At 42.0% G+C, this 17,096-nt stretch overlaps 2 protein-coding genes across 4 annotated transcripts in view; one reads left to right on the forward strand and one right to left on the reverse strand.

Annotated features, from left to right (window-relative positions):
• The window catches only part of Rnf32 (ring finger protein 32), a 35,271-nt gene extending 23,135 nt beyond the window's left edge, over positions 1-12,136 (forward strand). For all 3 annotated transcript variants that reach the window (XM_028864193.2, XM_037203743.1, XM_037203742.1), the window contains exons 8-9: positions 10,727-10,894; positions 11,484-12,136. In XM_028864193.2, coding sequence (XP_028720026.1) covers positions 10,727-10,894; positions 11,484-11,732 — 417 coding nt within the window. In that variant the 3' untranslated portion in view covers positions 11,733-12,136. The remainder of the gene's footprint in view (positions 1-10,726; positions 10,895-11,483) is intronic.
• A 2,409-nt stretch (positions 12,137-14,545) lies between these two features.
• Lmbr1 (limb development membrane protein 1) overlaps positions 14,546-17,096 on the reverse strand; it is a 131,764-nt gene continuing 129,213 nt past the window's right edge. The window contains exon 18 of the transcript XR_003733965.2: positions 14,546-15,952. The gene's annotated coding sequence lies outside the window, so the exon portion shown is untranslated. The remainder of the gene's footprint in view (positions 15,953-17,096) is intronic.

The raw sequence follows: 17,096 nt of genomic DNA on the forward strand, positions 1-17,096 counted from the left end.
TGTCTGTTCTGGAACTCACTCTGTAGACCAGGCTGGCCTCAAACTCACAAAGATCCTCTTGCCTCTGCCTCCCAAGAGCTGGGATTGAAGATGTGTGCCACCACTGCCTGGCCAGAACAAAACCATTACCTGGCCAGAACAGAATTTTATTTTTTTAACAAGAAAAATGGTTTTAATTTTAAAAAAAAGTTTGGTGTTTTCCATTTAGAATGGCTGTAAAGTGTATGTGTGCATATGTGCAGGTGTGTTTGTACAGGTATGCATATGTGTGTGTGCACATATGTGTTTGTACAAGTGTGTATACAAGTGTATTCAAGTATGCAGGAATTCAGGCACAGCTGTGTTTGTGCAGGTATGTGTACAAGTATGTGAACACAGGTGTTTGTACAGGATTGTGTGCATGCAGGTGTTTGTGCAAGTGGTGTGAATGTGTGTGCAGGTGTGTGTGTGTGCCGCTGTGTGCTCAGCTTCTACCTTCTTTCTTTGAGACAGAGTCTCTCACTATACCAGACACTTGCTGTTTCAGCTAGACTGAATGATCAGCAAGTTCCAGGAATCTACCTGTCTCTGTTGGGGTTCCGGGCATAGGCATCCATGTTCAGCTTTTTACTTTGGTGTTGGGGATTGAACTCAGGCCCTCATGTGAAACTAAGTGCTCTTTACCCACTGGGCCATCCCCCAGCCCCAAAATATTGTAACATAAGGTTGTATATAAAGATTCTTTAAGAGTTAGACATCTTAGATTAGTGTCTAAAATAAAAATGTAACTGCTGGCCCTGCCTGACTCCTCATTATGTGAGGAGTCACTTTTTTTTTTATATAACTTTTTTTTTCTATCTAAGGTAATTAGTCCAACAAAGGCTCTGATTCCCTGAAGCTCCATCCCTTTCAAGTCAATTAGCCAGTCACATCAGATTATGAAGTCTAGCTCCCACCAGTGGGATGAGAGGTAGTCACTTCCTGTATGACTATTTCTGTGTTCATGAAAGATGGAGCTTGGGCCAGATGTGTTTACTAGTATGGTTTGGGTTCCAGAGAATCCCCCCCCCCTTTTTTTCCCAAAACAAATTGCTTTTCTAAACTTATTTTCACTTTCTTGGTGTTAGCCCAAGCTTATTCTTTTCCCATAATTACATTCGACCTTACTTGATACTTCTACAAGTTTTTTTTAAGTGACTCTGCCTGCAGCTTGAACCTATGAAAGTCTTCAAAGACAAAAATGCTTACTAAAATTCAAGTACAGTTTGAGATGAACCAGTGTGTCTAGAGGTTTCCTAGTAGTAACTCCATTAAGAATAAATTCCAAAGCCACAATGAACAATGGCTCTAGCAAGGTTCCTTTGGGTGAGAGACTAGCTTTGTGATACAGTTAGCAGCATTCCAGAAATACCAAGTTATTCCTGGGAGACAGGAGGCCCTATGCTTTTTCACGTGCCTTCTGGCCAATCTTAACTGCACAAAACTTCAGATCAGTATTATCAGAGACTGAAGGTTTGAGTGTCAGAAATTGGAGATTTTACTAAACATGCTGTAGTGAATAACAATGTGGAGGTGGCAAATTCTTTATCTGTGGAAGGCAACAATTCTTTTAACCTGGAAAATACCCACATATTTAAGATATAGCTCCCTTTTCACTATGATCAAAGAGTAATGTAAATTCACTTTTATTTTCTAGTCCTAACAGAAATTGCAAGTTACTAGGAGGAATAAATCTACTGGCTCACTGCAGTGAGATGGGTAAACACTGCTTTGGGGAGGCAGTAAAGCAGAAGTGGCAGCTGGCCCCTTCCGAGTGAGCGAGCAGCCACTGTGATCTGTGCCTCAGTGGAGACCAGAATTAGAGACTTTAAAAACAAAACACCGTTTGTCTTGGTATCATGTAATGGCAGTTAAAAACAACAACAAACAAACCCCAAAGACTTGCAGCACCAGGAGGAGGAAGGTGAGCTGCCGCTTTGCTTCACAGAGCTGCCCTCATCTGTGCACTGCCGCCTTAGCTTGTGTGTGGGCAAAGCCTCTGCTCTGCTGGGAAGCACTGGCCTAGATCCAACCTCAAGTCCCCGCAGAGAAAAAGAAGTCTAATGAATTGAAAAGAAAGAGGTAATCGCCCATTTAGGAGCTGTAAGTGTGAACAACTGGAGGTGCTAGTGTCCTTGAATACTTCATGTACGGAGATGAATGTTTTCAGTACTCTGGATCAGGTCAGCGCAGGCTGTTCTGATTTATAATCTCTCTTGCTTATACACAAACTGTGGTTCTGCATTTCCCCCTTCTCTTCCTGGGAGAGTTAATGAAGTCCTTTTCTTTATTTTTATCCATCTAAATTCTACAAACAAAATGTTCCCATACACTAAGAAGCTCTCTTCTCAAGGTGGCCTGGCTTTAAAGTGGCATCGGCACGCTGCTAGCAAAACAGAAGCAGAGCAGAGTGGTGTAATGTGACAAGCAGGTTCTATTAAGCATACTGAACTTTTGTGGTAAGAACTGCAAAGGTCAGGTGTTGGGTTTTGTATTGGTGAGTGTCAGGATTAAAATTCAGGGAGGGAGTGTTGGACCTGTCTGGCTGATACAGTAGTCCTGGTACACTTACTTGCTTGAGAACTCAGATCAAAGGACCTGGGAAGGTCGGGAAAGCCGATGTGCTAATTCCCCAGCAGTGTGTACAGAAAGCCTAGTGTGGCCCAAAGTGCAGTGACCACTCCTTGGATGCCTTTGATCCTTATCTGGAAACTCTGCTAGCATCTGTCATATAATTGAGGTACAGTCTTTTATTGCTGCAATTAAAACTTTCCAAATGCACTATGTTATCTTTGCCCCAGCTAAAGTCCAGACCATTGTTTGAAAGGTGAGGCTAACAATCTGTCAGATGCTGGACATGAGGGCCCAACTCTCACACACCCCCAACCTGTGACTTCTCTAGCTTTTTCATTTCCATCTCACCAAACAGCATAATGGTCCTGAAGTTTGTTCATTCCTTTGACTTCCTTTATCACATAGAGATGGCAAACATTCTGTTGCTAACTTGAAGTGGCTCCAAGCTGCAAGCCTGGGAGGATATTAAACCAGTAAAAGCTTATCAACTGATGCATTGATATGCTGTAAATTCCAGGCTTTTCATTTTGCTTTTGAGAGTGGCCCTAAGTCAACACATTAGTAAGCAATTTGCTGACATGAGATGGATCACTTAAGACTCTCCTGAGCAGACAGAGTTCACCTAAATGCTTTTGTTAGTGGGTTTTTTTTTTTTCTTAATGTTTAGCCAGTAATTGCAAATGACCAGTAACTGCTTTACATATCAATGACCCAGACTCCTGGTTATTAAATTTATCAAATATCCAAAGTAGGAGACTTAAAAGGAAAAATATGTTAAGGAACACATTTTTCCTAAATTGAATTTTTTATATATTTGATGTTTATGTGAAATTCACAGTATTAAGCATTAATGTTTAAAAACTAGAACTAAGTTGACACGTTTTCTTGTCATGCTTGTCCTTTGAATTATGAAGGTTATCAACTCACATAAGAAGTGAGGAGATAAGAATTTCTGAAAACAGGAATGTGACATTTCAGAAATATTGAGTAGTTGCTCTGAATTGATTACAATGAGCAGTCAGGAAATGTGTGTTGACTTTTTCAGTATTAAGCTAGAGCCTCACACATGCTAGCATGCACTATCCTACTGGCCATAGCTCTAGCCCTGAAAAGATTGCTGTTGCTAAGCTGAACACTAAGACTCTAAGGAGCAAGAACAGTTCTATGTGCTCCTTTCAGAAGCACACCCTGGCAGGCCTTGTTGACAACCTCACATCAGTGTTGGGGTTCTCAGCTAAATATGGTGTTTTACTGAACTTTGCCAACAGAGGTCACTTTAAAGTCTAGATAAGCATTGTTCTTTACCTCTTCCCTCCTCCAAGAAGGAATTTGTATTGTGCTTCTTCTAAATATGTACATTTAGGGCATATATTTGTTCTCATCTCTAATCTTTTGCAAACCTAAAGTCAACTTTTTTCAGTGCTAAGGACCTTACATAGATGAATCAGGTGCTTCCCTAGATCTATGGTACTCATCTGAAGAGATAAGAAATGTACACAAAATAGATAACTGGCCCTCAAGAGCCAGAAGTCCACTGGGTGAGCAGAGAACAGATCACTTTCAGCCCATGTCACCACAACACAAAGTGCAGGAAGAGGAAAAAGCAGCAGTTATTCACAGAACTGAGCAAACACATGGGCCAGACCACACAATTCCTTCCAGACAGCTTTTGCTGAAGTTAGTGGTGACAAATGACACAGACGTGGGAAAAGCTGGTGCGGCTTCAGCTCTGACCACCTGAGTTCTAAAACACAGTACAGTTGTCCTCTCCTCACCTCCTAGGAGCTTGTAGGTTCCTGAGTCACCAGCACTGTCAGTGGTGTTCCTACTACCTTAGGACTCTTCGCTGAAGAACACTGTCTGTGGTCTTTGATTCTCAGGAAGTACACTGCCTGGTAAATACTAGCTCAGTTTCCAAGCTGTTTTAATAACCAGCCCCACAGAAACGGTGTAAGGACTTTTCTACTTCATCATGTAATGCCTGTAAGTGATAAAGTGAATTGTTTAGATTGAATAAAAATGCATTTCATAGCTCTTAACTATCATTACATATGAAAGAAATTATTTTTGTTTAAAAACAATTTCTTTAAAACTAATAAAGTTTATAAAATTAAAAAGTAAGGAAGTGTAAAGGTGATATTACTCTGATTGGCAGTGAATTCCTCTCTGGGTTCCAGGCCAGCCAGAGCTAAAAATTGAGATTCTGTCTCAACAAAAAACAAATTTCAAGGAACAGTAAGTGCTATGAGGGCAGACATGGAGAAAGGGAGGGAGCAGAGAAGGGGTTATTCTGAGTAAGGGATGTGGGCAGATGAATGTTAACAGATACAGCAGTGGACCCATTGCCTTGGACCACCTCCATGACGGCAGGGCCCAATATGTCTCTGGGTGGTAGGCAGCCTCGTAGTGGGGTGGACTGGGAGCTGGCCTAAGAGGCTTCTGGAGGTAACAGCCCTGATACATAGGCAGTGACAGACCACAGGATTGCTCATGAATCATTGTAGGATCTTGTGGGGGAAAGGCCTACAGGTGTGGTCTTGTGACTTGGGCTCACATCCAAACTTAGCTCTATTCAGAGTTGGGGAGGACACCTTGGGCTTGCTGCTTGGGGATCTCAAAGTGGGATCTCAAAGTGAAGTGCTTCCTGGCAGCAAATGAGCAGCCTGAACTCGGGAACAGGTGGGATTCAGTACAGCAGTAAGCTGCAGAGTGCATCAATGAAAGGCCGGGAGAAAGAGTGGGACTCGGCAGCCAGCCGTTGGATAGATGTGAGAGAACACCACATCTGGGACACCCACTTACTCATGCTCCCAGAAGGGAGTGACCCGGTGTGGGTGTGGGAGGCCTCTTGCTCCCCAGCATGGTCTTGTCGAGAGCACCTACTAGAGGAGAGGTCTGGAGCTATGAGTGGGAATGGCTGTGGCTGATGACAGTTATGTGAGGAACACAAATACTGTATTCCAGGTGATAAGACAAGCCATGAAATGAAAACACAGAAATATTTTTAAATACATTTTTTTCTCTTTTCTCTGGACTTTTAAATTGTTGTGATTTGATATTTGGAGTAATATTCTAATTATTAGCATTAACTAATCACTTAGCTTTAAACTGTATGGTTATCTGTTTAAGTACAAATGTGAGGACTGAATTCGCATGCGGAAGCCCGGAGTTACTGTTTCTCGCCTATACACATGCCCATCGCTTCTCAGCAGAGCAGCTGCACTATTAAAGGAGCTGCCTGCCTGGCCTGCGGTCACACTACAATTCCAATATTCTGTTGTTTGTACCTCTAGTCTTTCTCCTCACGGCACATTCTGTTGAGTGTTGTATGACATTGCTCAGGGAAGATGTGAACAAGTGTCTCCTCATCCCAGAAAGGGAACCAACAGAGCAAAGTCACAGTACCACCAGAGGCCAACTTGGTGAACCACTGAGTTTACTCAGGTTACTTACAAGAAGATGGATGACTCAAAGGCAGTACCACAGCATGGAGATGTCCTCTACACAACATGTAGGTAGTTGGACAAGTCAGAGTGTCCTCTCCACAGCAGTCCTTACTACTTACGTAACCTTTGGGGGAGGGGCCTTGTGAGTGCTCAATTTCAGGGACTTCCAGAGACACTGAGTTGTTTACTTCCTGAGTCTTTATGAGCTTCCCTCCGGGATGGCATTTCTACATGGCACTGAGGTCACTGGTGAGCACTTTCTCCCACGGGAAGGGCCCTAGCTGCCCTGGCTGCTTTTTCCTTCTCCTTTCAGTGGGAGTGTCTCAGAGAAATCACTAGTGGAGAGGGTGCAGTAGGCTCCATCTTGTTATTACGACTGAGAAAGAAAAGTGAATACAGAGATCAAAGAGAACAGCTTGAAGTAGCAATGGAAAAGGATTTTTCCAGATCTGAAGCTAATCCAAACCAAACTTAAGTGATCAAAGGACCCTTAATATGACTTAAAGGGGAGGGGGTCAGTATTCCACCTCATAATGCTGAGGAAGACCTCAGGAGCAAAGAAACCCAAAAGGGTGTTCAAAGGAACACACAGATGCCTCAGAGGTTCAGTATAAGCTAGAACACTGGGCACCATCGGGGGAAATTAAACAGCCTAGAATTCTAGGTGATCTAAGTGAAAACTATGTGTAAGAAGAGTCAGAGAGAGACATGAGTTCAGATAGACAATGCTGTTATTCTAAATGTCTTCTTGGGAGGAGCACTGAAGATTGCATTCCCTAAAGAAAGAAAATTGCCCTAGATGGGAAGTTTGTGGTATAAGTAGTAAATAAAGGGAGGAGGTCTATCTCAGAGGCATTGAATCTGCCAAACAAGAATAACTATGTCCCCAACAAGTTAAGTCAGAGAGCCCTAGTGTTTGCAAAACTGGACCAGAAGAGGATATTGAGAGTGAGAGCGTTAAGACCCTCATGTTGGATCAGAGGATGAAGATCTAGTTAACTCTGGACTGTGATAATTGAAGCATGCATCTCTAGGGTGGAAGCTAAAAGAATAGAGTTTTCACCTTTAAGGTGAGAGAGAAAAAAGCTAAAAATACAAACTTTTTAGTGGCGAACAGGGGTTTATTTGTTTTGTTTTTTAAGGTGGGGACAGTGAGATGGCTCATCAGATAAAGACACTTGCTGTGGAGTGGGATGATTACAGTTAAAAACCCAGGACTTACATGGTAGAAAATGAGAACTGATTCCCAGTAGCCAACCTTTGACCTCCACAGTCATGCCATGATGTACACACCCACATAGAAAACAATAAACAGCAATATTTAAAGTGGCAGAACAAAAAGAATACACAAGAGAATACAGGTTGGACACAGCTGGACAGGAGTCAGTAATTACACACTGATCAGTTGTAAGGACAGTGTGCACACACCTATGTGCAGTCGCGCTCCGGTCTTATTCACAGGTACAGTAGGTGCTCTGGCCTGCAAGCAGCCAGCCTGTGGCTCTCCGGGCTCACAGGTGAGTGGGAAAATAGTTTCTAGATGAGATAACCAGCTGCTGTGGGTAGCAGATGAGCATGTGATGGTCATCTGTCACTGTTGTATGCCTCTAACTCCAGTCTCCTATAGTCTAATAAATCTTTCGGCTCTTAAGATGGGAGTTCTGTGCCTCATTTATGCTAGCCCCTAGATTTTCAAAAAGAACTGTGGGTAGCCCTGAATGAGCTCCTTCTCCTGCCTCAAATGGCACTAGTGACTGCTCTTCTTGGTCTCATCTCCTAAATTGCTTGTCTTCCTGAGGCATCAGAGTCCACCCAACACAGATGACCACAAGCCACTTGGCTTTGAGTTCTGGGAAAAAGACAAGTCTGACCTGAGATGGGGAACAGCATGCAAAATACCCCATTAAGTCATTCAAATGGAAGTGGTGAAATGGTATTTTGGATTTTGGGGTGGGGAAAAAAAGTAAATGTATAAGCCTTTTCAACATGACTACTAGAAATCTGAGCATTGCACATGTAGCTCCAACTGCATTTCTGTCACACAATGGTGTAGTGTAACTAATTCCTGGATCTTTCAGATCCTCGGAGCACCTATATTATAGAAAAAGACTTGTAAAGGTACATCATGTGCTGCTATACAATGACTACATACACCCATTTTTTCCAGTCTTTTCTCATATGATTCCCTAACAGCAAATGTTTTTCCTTTTGCTCTGAGAAACCAAATCTTTATAGCCTCATTAAAATCCAGAGAATGATTCTTTCCCAGCCCATCTGAAAGAGACTGGCTTCTGAACTCTGCAAATGCTCTGTGACTGCACTATTACTACTCACTTGAGCATTTATGCCAGTATAATATATATATACATACATATATATGTATGTATGTATATATGCCAATATGTATACATATGTGTGTGTGTGTGTGTGTGTGTGTGTATCCCTAAAAACTCAAACTGGAACTAAAGCAGAGCACAGTGCTAGAAGCTGGTGATGCAAAGCCATGGTGTCCAGGATCTAGGGCCTCACACCTAAACTGGACACCCAGAGTGAAAACGTGATCTCCTCTCTATGGAACATCCTAGTGGGAATCCCTCATCTTAACCTGGGCAGCATATGAAGATTGGGTGTCACATGTGAGTGCCTGGTCTAAAGAACCTGGTCAGAGGTTCTCTTCCTATCTGGGAAGGATGGGCCAAGGAAGGCAACAATGCTTGAAAAGACATATATATTCCACTTGTTAAGAACAAATAGAGCTAGGCTATCTGATCTAGTAAATTATAAAAGTATCTGTGAAATAAACTCAGTATGTTCTTGTGCCTGTCATGCCCAGCTTTCATGAATACTGGTATAATAGTAAATACTGTGAAATTTCATTTTCTAAACTTAATAATTATAATGAAATGCTGTGTGAAGTGGTACCATCCTATTAGTCATTTATATACATTTGAACTTCTGTCTAGAAGGTAATTGTGAAGAATTTCCTACAATTATGTTTTAAGTAAATAAGACCAGAATTACAATGACATTTAAGCACAGGAACAATAATTTACATTTTTAATACATGTTCTAATTAAGAAAAACAAGTCATGAAAACCTACAGAAAAAAATGAGTTGGTGCAGACCACTATACAACTTTGTAAGCAAAACACTAACAACAAAAACAAAATCATTTTGAGACAGGGTCTCATGTAGCTCAGGCTAGCTTCAAGCTTTTGATCCCTCACCCCCAAGTCTTCTGAATGCTGGGATTATAGGTGTGCACCACCATGCCTCCTTACTATCTTAATACAAACTCCACTAAAGTTTAAGGCATATTTCCAGTAAGTAATACAGTACTCATAAGACTTTGCTCTTTTCAGATAGGGTGTGACAGCGTCTTTGGAAAGGGCAGGCACAGTGTCAAGCCTTTGTCACTGTGAAGGGTACAACTCCACAGAGGTTAAAGAATCATAGCAGACATATCCAGATGAGTCAGGAAGCAAGCAGACAGACTGAGGTCTATTTAATGGCAGTAGGTAAAGGTAGTGGGGAACTTGCCCAGGAATGCCCGACCTTCCTAAGTGTGTATACAGTAGTTCACTCTAGTGTGTGCTGGAATGTTGGAGTCCTGTGGATCCAGCAGCTCCTGTTCATGCCATTATGAGATAACTGCATGCCCTGCCACAGCCAGCCAGCTTCTTATGCCCAAGTCATTTGTCCTAAGACCAGTTGTTTTCCTAAACCCGTTTTTGTGTGTTTTTATAATTGTGTGTGTGTGTGTGTGTGTGTAAACTTTATAGAAGAACTGGGTTTAGAGGAACACTAGAGACTTATTTAAGGTTCAAATGCCATGCATATGCTGCCTCCGCACTGACACTACTAGTGTAGAATTTAACCTAAGTCCCAAGGGATCTGTTCTGTGGTGGGGCATCTTAGTTATCCATGAACTGATTATCTGTGCTTGGAGAAGATTTTTAAACTCATTAGGCAAGGAGTGTTTCAAATTGTGACCTTAGAGCTTAATGAAAAAAAAGTAAAAAGACAACCATCCTTTGCTTGGATTTCCTCTTTTCTGCCTTATACTAAGATCACCTATAATTTGGAGCCGCAGCTTCTCAGGCTGATGGGCAAGCAAAGAGCTAGCTCCAGTCCCCACAAGCCTGGCAGCAGTGCCAAGAAGTTATATACTGTGCTGTGTGAGTCCTCTGTAAGTTTCTAATTCCTCCCTCCTGTCAGCTTTGGTCCCAGATACATGCCTTGCTAATTGCTGTAGAGAAAAAAAAAAGTGTCTTTTCCTTTTTACACTTCCCTTAATCGTTGAGCTGGAATCCTGTGAATTAGACCAACAAGAGACAGATTAGCAAGAGAAAAGTGCAAACACGTATTTAATAAAGTCTCCTGTGACATGGGCACCTTCTTACAGAAATAAAGACCTGAGTCAGCAGCTAAGCAGCAGTGAACTGGGCTCTGATGGAGAATGGAAAGTCCCAAAAAGGAGACAGCTGAGGACAGTGAGACAGGCAGCCTGGCCTGGTCTGTTCTAGGTTTCTCTCAGATGAGGGCACTCTCTGAGATGAGGGCACTCCTGCTACATGACAGTAGGGCGTCATGACGGCTTCTGGAGAGAAGGGAACCCGCCGAGTTCCTCCTCCAGGAATGACTCTGCCCTGCCATTCAGATGCTCCAGCCTCGGCCTCTGTTCTCAGTTCACAGAAATCAGCCACCGAATCCTGTGCTCATACAACACCAACATAGACGAACTCTTCTCAGAAATCGACCTCTGCTTGGCTGTAAATCGCAGCATCCTCCAGCAGCTAGATGAAAGGTGTGGCCATGAGATCTCTGAGGAGGATTGGGAGAAAATCCAAGTGCAGGTAGGCTTCAGACCAGCTTCCTTGCTGCCTCTGCTGAATGGACTGCAATCACAGGTCTGTAAAGGGTGGGGGCCTTCGTGAGGTCTGCCTTGGGTGGGGACACCCAGGCCTTTGTCATGAGCTCAGTGACCATCAGGGTCCTTCATTTTGAAACGTTCAAGTTCTAGTTCAATGGTGGGTATTATGAACAATGAAAACTCAAAAGGGCAAGCCTATGCTTCCTGCCCTCCTCCTCCATCTGTAGTAGCCTAAGGGAGGTAAACAGGGTTCTGCAGTGACTCAAAGCCAAAGGGAGGGAAAACTTAAAACATAAAATTGAGAATGTTTTAAAATTTTAACAGTATCAGCCAAATATTTTTCCATTTTTAATTAAAAGGCACTATATATATATATTATTAATGCTCAGCATTTTTATTTTTGTTTTAAAATGCTTATTATAATCTCTACACCTCACATCTTCAACATTTAAGATTTTCAATATACTGTCCATTTTCAGAGGACCCATGTTTTGAGATATAGTTCTCACTGTAGGTCTGAGTAACTGTGGCAGTCACTCCTATGACAAATCCATATCTGCCTTGTGCTGCAGGCTGCCCACCAGGAGATCTATGAGTGTTCCATCTGCCTGACCCCACTCTCCCTCCATGGTGACTGCCAGCAAGCAGCTGTAGGAAGCAGCAGCCAGCGGCCCCGTGAGACAGTCCTCCTGTCCTGTGCACACCTGTTCCACCATGCCTGCCTCCTGGCCTTGGAGGAGTTTTCCTTGGGAGACAATGCCCCTTTCCATGCCTGTCCTCTCTGCCGATCCTGCTACCAAAAGAAAATCCTTGAATGCTGAGTTCATGTTCATGAAGTTAAGACTAGAACAAGAAGGGGGGTAAAAAGCCTACCTTGTTTATGAGTTGTGTGAATTTTGGGGTGAGTACTACACTGCTGTCTGTTCTTTGTGATTATATAGAGGAAATAAAAGAACCTATCTAACTAGTCTTTATTACATAAAAAGCAGTTTGTGCATTTGTGAGTTTAGTCACTTGAAATAAATGAGGAATAGTGTTACTTAAAATATTGCTAGTGTCTGACCAACATCCAGGAAACTGACACACTTATCCAATGCTTAAGAATCTTTCCTTTGTTTTTATGTAATAGGTTAGTACTACAGTGAAGTACTTCTAACATGTAAACTGAAAAAAAAAAATTGTGGTACTCAACATCTAAACAAAGTAAACCAAATGTTAATGACTGTGGTACAGAATCCTGTGGTCATATATAAGATGGACAACTGAAAATCCCTGGAGCCCACAGAACTGGTGCCAGTTGCTCCAATGCCAGACCCCACAAATGCTCTCCCTGATATGAAATGGTGCAGTACTCCCTTGTAATCAGCATACATCTCTCCACATACTCTGAAGTCACCCCTAAATTATAATGCCTAATAGTGTAAGTGCCCTGTGAACAGTTGCTGCACTGTTTTACTTAGGGACTAAGGACAGGAAAAAGAAAAAGAAAAAAAAAAACAATGTGTGTGGTGTCAGCACAGATATAGTGATTTTTTTAACACTTTAAACCCCAGGTTGGAGACAGAGAATGGTGCTAAGATTGGTGTAACATAGTAGTCAATGAGCAGCTCTGCTCAGGTGGCCTCTGGCCACTGGAACAGGAAAAGACCCACCCAACAGTACTAGCAGTGTGGTAATCAATGCTGGGGTGTCTATCCTACAGACCCTTCAAGCTCCTTGGCTCTTTCTATCTCAGGGATTTAAGTGTCTTTTGCCTCAGCCTCCACCAGGAAATCTGTTCTCTTTGGGGTAAGAACATGTTGATAACTGTGCTGGGAGGCAGTGTCCATGTGAGACAGTATCCAGTGAAAAGACCAGGACTGGCTCAAGACCCCAAGACCAAGTTCTCAGCACAAAGGAGATTTACCTACCCCAGAGGGACAGAGGGCAGGGGCTAAGAGACAAAGCCAGGGAATAGAGGATGGGGAGAAGGGGAAGGGAACAAGGAAGAGGGGATAGAGAGGAGACAGACATGGCCCATAAGCAAATGGCAGTTCATGAACATAAAAGGGGAACCCCATGTTAGGATGAGGTGTTTAATTTTAATTGGGCATGTCAATTAGATGAACCAAAGGGGAGTTTTGATTGCTGGACTTCAATACTTTGGTAGCTGGACCTTGGTAGTCAGCCTCAGGAGGAGGAAGTGGCCAAATAAAAGAATACACCTTGGTGGCCAGGTTTAGGAATTCAATCTAATGGTTTTTAGCAAGGCAGAGGGAATGGAGAAGGGCAAGGCCTGCCAGAGCCATGTTTGCCATGCTCAAGCTGGCTAGAGAGTCTTCACCAAGCCTGGATGGGAACGCAGCGGAGAAGCAGGTAGCAAGCCAAGGTACATGCCAGGGTTCAGAACTGTCCCCTATACAATGTGAGAAGTGTTTAAAATCCATATTTATATTTTTATCCTTTTTAAATGGTTCTTTTTGGTTTATAATATATAGATATATAATTTATAAATTAATATGTATATGTTAGGCTATGCTCAAAAGGTTCTTAATGATTAGACATACTATTACATTTGAAGACACATTTGGAGAACACTTTAAACAAGTGACAGAGAGAAGCTACATCTCAGAGATCCACTTTTCCATTCAGAAAACTCAGCTGCAGGTCTGACTGCTCTGTCCTTGGAGGGAGGCCATGCACAAGCTGAAATGGCACTGCTGTCACTGGAACCTGTGAATGTCCACAGTATGCTCCTCTGCTGAAGTGGCAGAGTCCATTTCTACTGACACAGGAACAGATGCCAACTGTTGGTAACAGGTCCTTGGGTTGAAGTAAACATCCGGCATTAACTTCATTGGGGTTCTGAAGGCAGTGAAAATTCTAGTGTTGAAGGTAAGGGCTTGGGCATCTTGCAATAGTCAGTGATAACTCAGGTAAATTTCTTATGTGCAAACTTTTACCATTCCATCATGTATTTAGTCGGCTGTCACATGGAAATTAGTGCACTGATTGGGACACCTCATGCCAGTAAGAAGGTTCAGATGCCACAGAATTCAATGTGCCTAACTCTCAATGTGACTTCTTCCTCAGAGTAGTCTTTATTGTAATGAACTGATCTCTCCCTTAGCTTAGCAGATGTCTCATTCTTGCAAAGCCTTCTTCTCACTGCCCCCTCCCATTTTTACTTTACTCATACTTAGGACACTGGTATGCTCCAGGCTGAAGGCAATTATAAAGTCTTCCTTTCTCCCCACATGATGGACAGTCATGAATTCTTCCACACTTACAAATTTGTATGGTTGCTGCTTCATAGGACCTAACTCATCCCTAGGCACTCTCCTCACTAACTCATGAACTGAATAAGACACTGCCAAAGAAGCACGTTCTCAGGCCATTTTGGTCCAGAAGTGTCCATATGAGCCAACAACAGGTTTTCTGAGGCTTTTGCCAGGACCTCACAGAGCAGTGAGAGCTCTAGAAACCTATAACAAGCTAGGGTGGAGTCCAAGACACATTTGGAGAACATTATTAAGCTTTGTAGAACTCCTTTTCCTTTCAAAGCACAGGAAACAGCCACATCATTATAAAACTGCAATGTAACATGGTCCTCTATTAGCTATCCTTACCACTCAGGAGAGAGGTGATGATTTGGAAATGGGTTATAGATTTTTTTTTTTTTTTAAGTACCTTCAGTTCTTACAAAGGCTCAGTGTCTGGCCCTGGGAACTCTAGGGCCAAGGCTGGTACCAACTTTTCAGGCTGTAGCTGCTGAGTTTCCTCCTCTGCAGTATATCCAAGACCTACTTCAGGCTTCCTGAGTCTTAAATAAAATTATAGGTTTGAGTGGAGAGAAAAAGTAAGCAAGTGCTTCAGGCAATGTGTGACAAGGGCAGCACTCTTATTGTTTTTTCCAAGCTCTAAGTTCTTACAAGTGACATCCATATCATCTTAGACATCTGCATATTGATCTGCATTAAGTGTTGGCTGCATGTAAAGATCAGAGAAGGAGGTTCACTATGTACAAGGTGCACAGGCAGGCAAGCTAGGGTGGCTGCTCACACTCTCAAGCCCCATCAAAACATAGAAAGAGTGATGCCTCCAAGATTTGTCTGCTGACTGAGAACTCTGAACAAGCCAATGGGAGTCACTGGAATCAGGCTGTCCCGGACTGACCTACTTCACTCACTCAAGAATGGGGCAACCCCAAGCACCTTTAGTTTTCTTGGCTGTGTTCCAAAGCCATGAACTAGAGGTGTGCATTTCCTATTTGACAGGGCTCAGAGACACCCATGTGTTGGGAAGGAACACCCACTTCCTGTCCTCATGCTCCTGCACACCAGTGCCACTTCACAGTCTCTGGTGTGAGTTCACAACAACAAATAACAACTATAAGACCAAGTGACCCACCCTATAGCCTGAGCCAATACAGGGCTGTAAGAAAGGAAAGGCCAGACTCTGCACAAGTAGAGGTCTCAACAAATGACCCATGTCCTTTCAATTTCTGGGTATACTGTTCAGTCCCTATATAATCACAGATGGCCCAACATACCCCCCCACACACACACACACATTGCTGTAGGAACTCAAGTCCTTGGTGCCAAGGTGTCATGTTTGCAGCACAACTTTTCACAACAGCTTTTGAGAGGAAAAAGACAGTATTCAGAAAACCTCAGTGCCAACAAATTTACCCAAATATTCAAGCCAACAGTAACAACAAAAAGTGTATTAGTTATTTCAAACAAGACTCTAGTTATGTTTTTCAAATGGAAATTTACCTCCCATTTCATACTAATAGGTTAGGAAATATCTTAGTTTGTGTCTGGTATTTTAAAAAAATTATAATAAACACTAGAAAATGCCAGCATGGATCATAAGAAAAAATATCACTGTTTTGTTAAATTTTTCTATGTGTTTTGGTGTGTATGTAAACTCAGTTACAGAGGACATTTATTTCTTAATGTGGACTGTAGTGTGAAGCCATTGGTATTCACAGGCTATACACACTGCCAGAAAAATGAGCACTTACATTCTGCAGAACTCTGGATGAAGTTCAGTTCCTCTATGGAAGAAATCAAAAACGCGTCTAATGAGCTTGAATCATTAAATAATGTAAAGTGATGTTTTCAACTATTAATGTTACTTTTGGGTTGCAAAGAAATTTACCATAAATCCACAAATGAAAACATCTATCTCTTCCTCTAATATCCACTGGGATACTCACTATGCTCCAACACTGAACCAGAAGCAGCCTGTCAATACTCTTGAGTATTCATCATGATGAAATTGAAGAAATAAACATAAACTAAACATTGTTTATGTGCGAACTTATAAGCCAAGTATAAAATAAATTTTTGCAGAACTTTAATTTCTAAGAAATTTTAAGTCACACTAAGAGTACCTAATAGAAATAAGACTAACGGAAAATTTGACAACAATCTGTAACAAAAATTTACCAGTGTGTCTAGACATTTGAAAAGTATCACATACCAGTTTGCTGAAGTTTAAAATCAGTGCTGTATTTATGTTCACGTATTTAAAGATCCTTTAACAATTCTGCCTATATGCATTAAATACTGTGCCAACCACAAGAAAACACATAGACTGAAACAAACAGGAATCTGTGCTGCTGCCTACAAGAATCACCTACTGCACCTGGCCAAGGCAGAGGTGGCAGCAGCTGCCGCTGTCACCATGAGGAGAGGCACATAGCCCCAGAGGCTATGAGAAGTAGACCCAACAGGTTTCATTCTGACTTACCAGCCAGCCCCACAGAGGTCTGACTGAAGGAGCTAACAGTGGGTGTATAGACAACTTCACCCAGGGTCTCATATGTATGTCGAACTTTATTTTACATAGGATATACAGATGATAGATAGATAGACAGATAGATAGATAGATAGATAGATAGATAGATAGATAGATAGATAGAGATAGAGAGATCGATAGAAAGAGATAAAGAGATAGGCAGGCAGACAGGTAGGTTTATTAAAGGTCTAAAATATGCTAGAAAATCAGTAAAAAGCAATGTTACAATCTATAAAATTTTTAACTATAATTGATTTAAATATCACAGAACCAATTAACTGTAAGAATCTATTATATTCCATCAACAAGATCTACACAGTGCCTATTATTGCCCTTTTTGTTTAAATTGTATTATTTTTATGTGTAGGAGTGTTTTTCCTACACCGCATGCCTGCACT

This window comes from Peromyscus leucopus, chromosome 3, assembly GCF_004664715.2.
Source record: "Peromyscus leucopus breed LL Stock chromosome 3, UCI_PerLeu_2.1, whole genome shotgun sequence".
Classification (NCBI taxonomy): Eukaryota; Metazoa; Chordata; class Mammalia; order Rodentia; family Cricetidae; genus Peromyscus; species Peromyscus leucopus.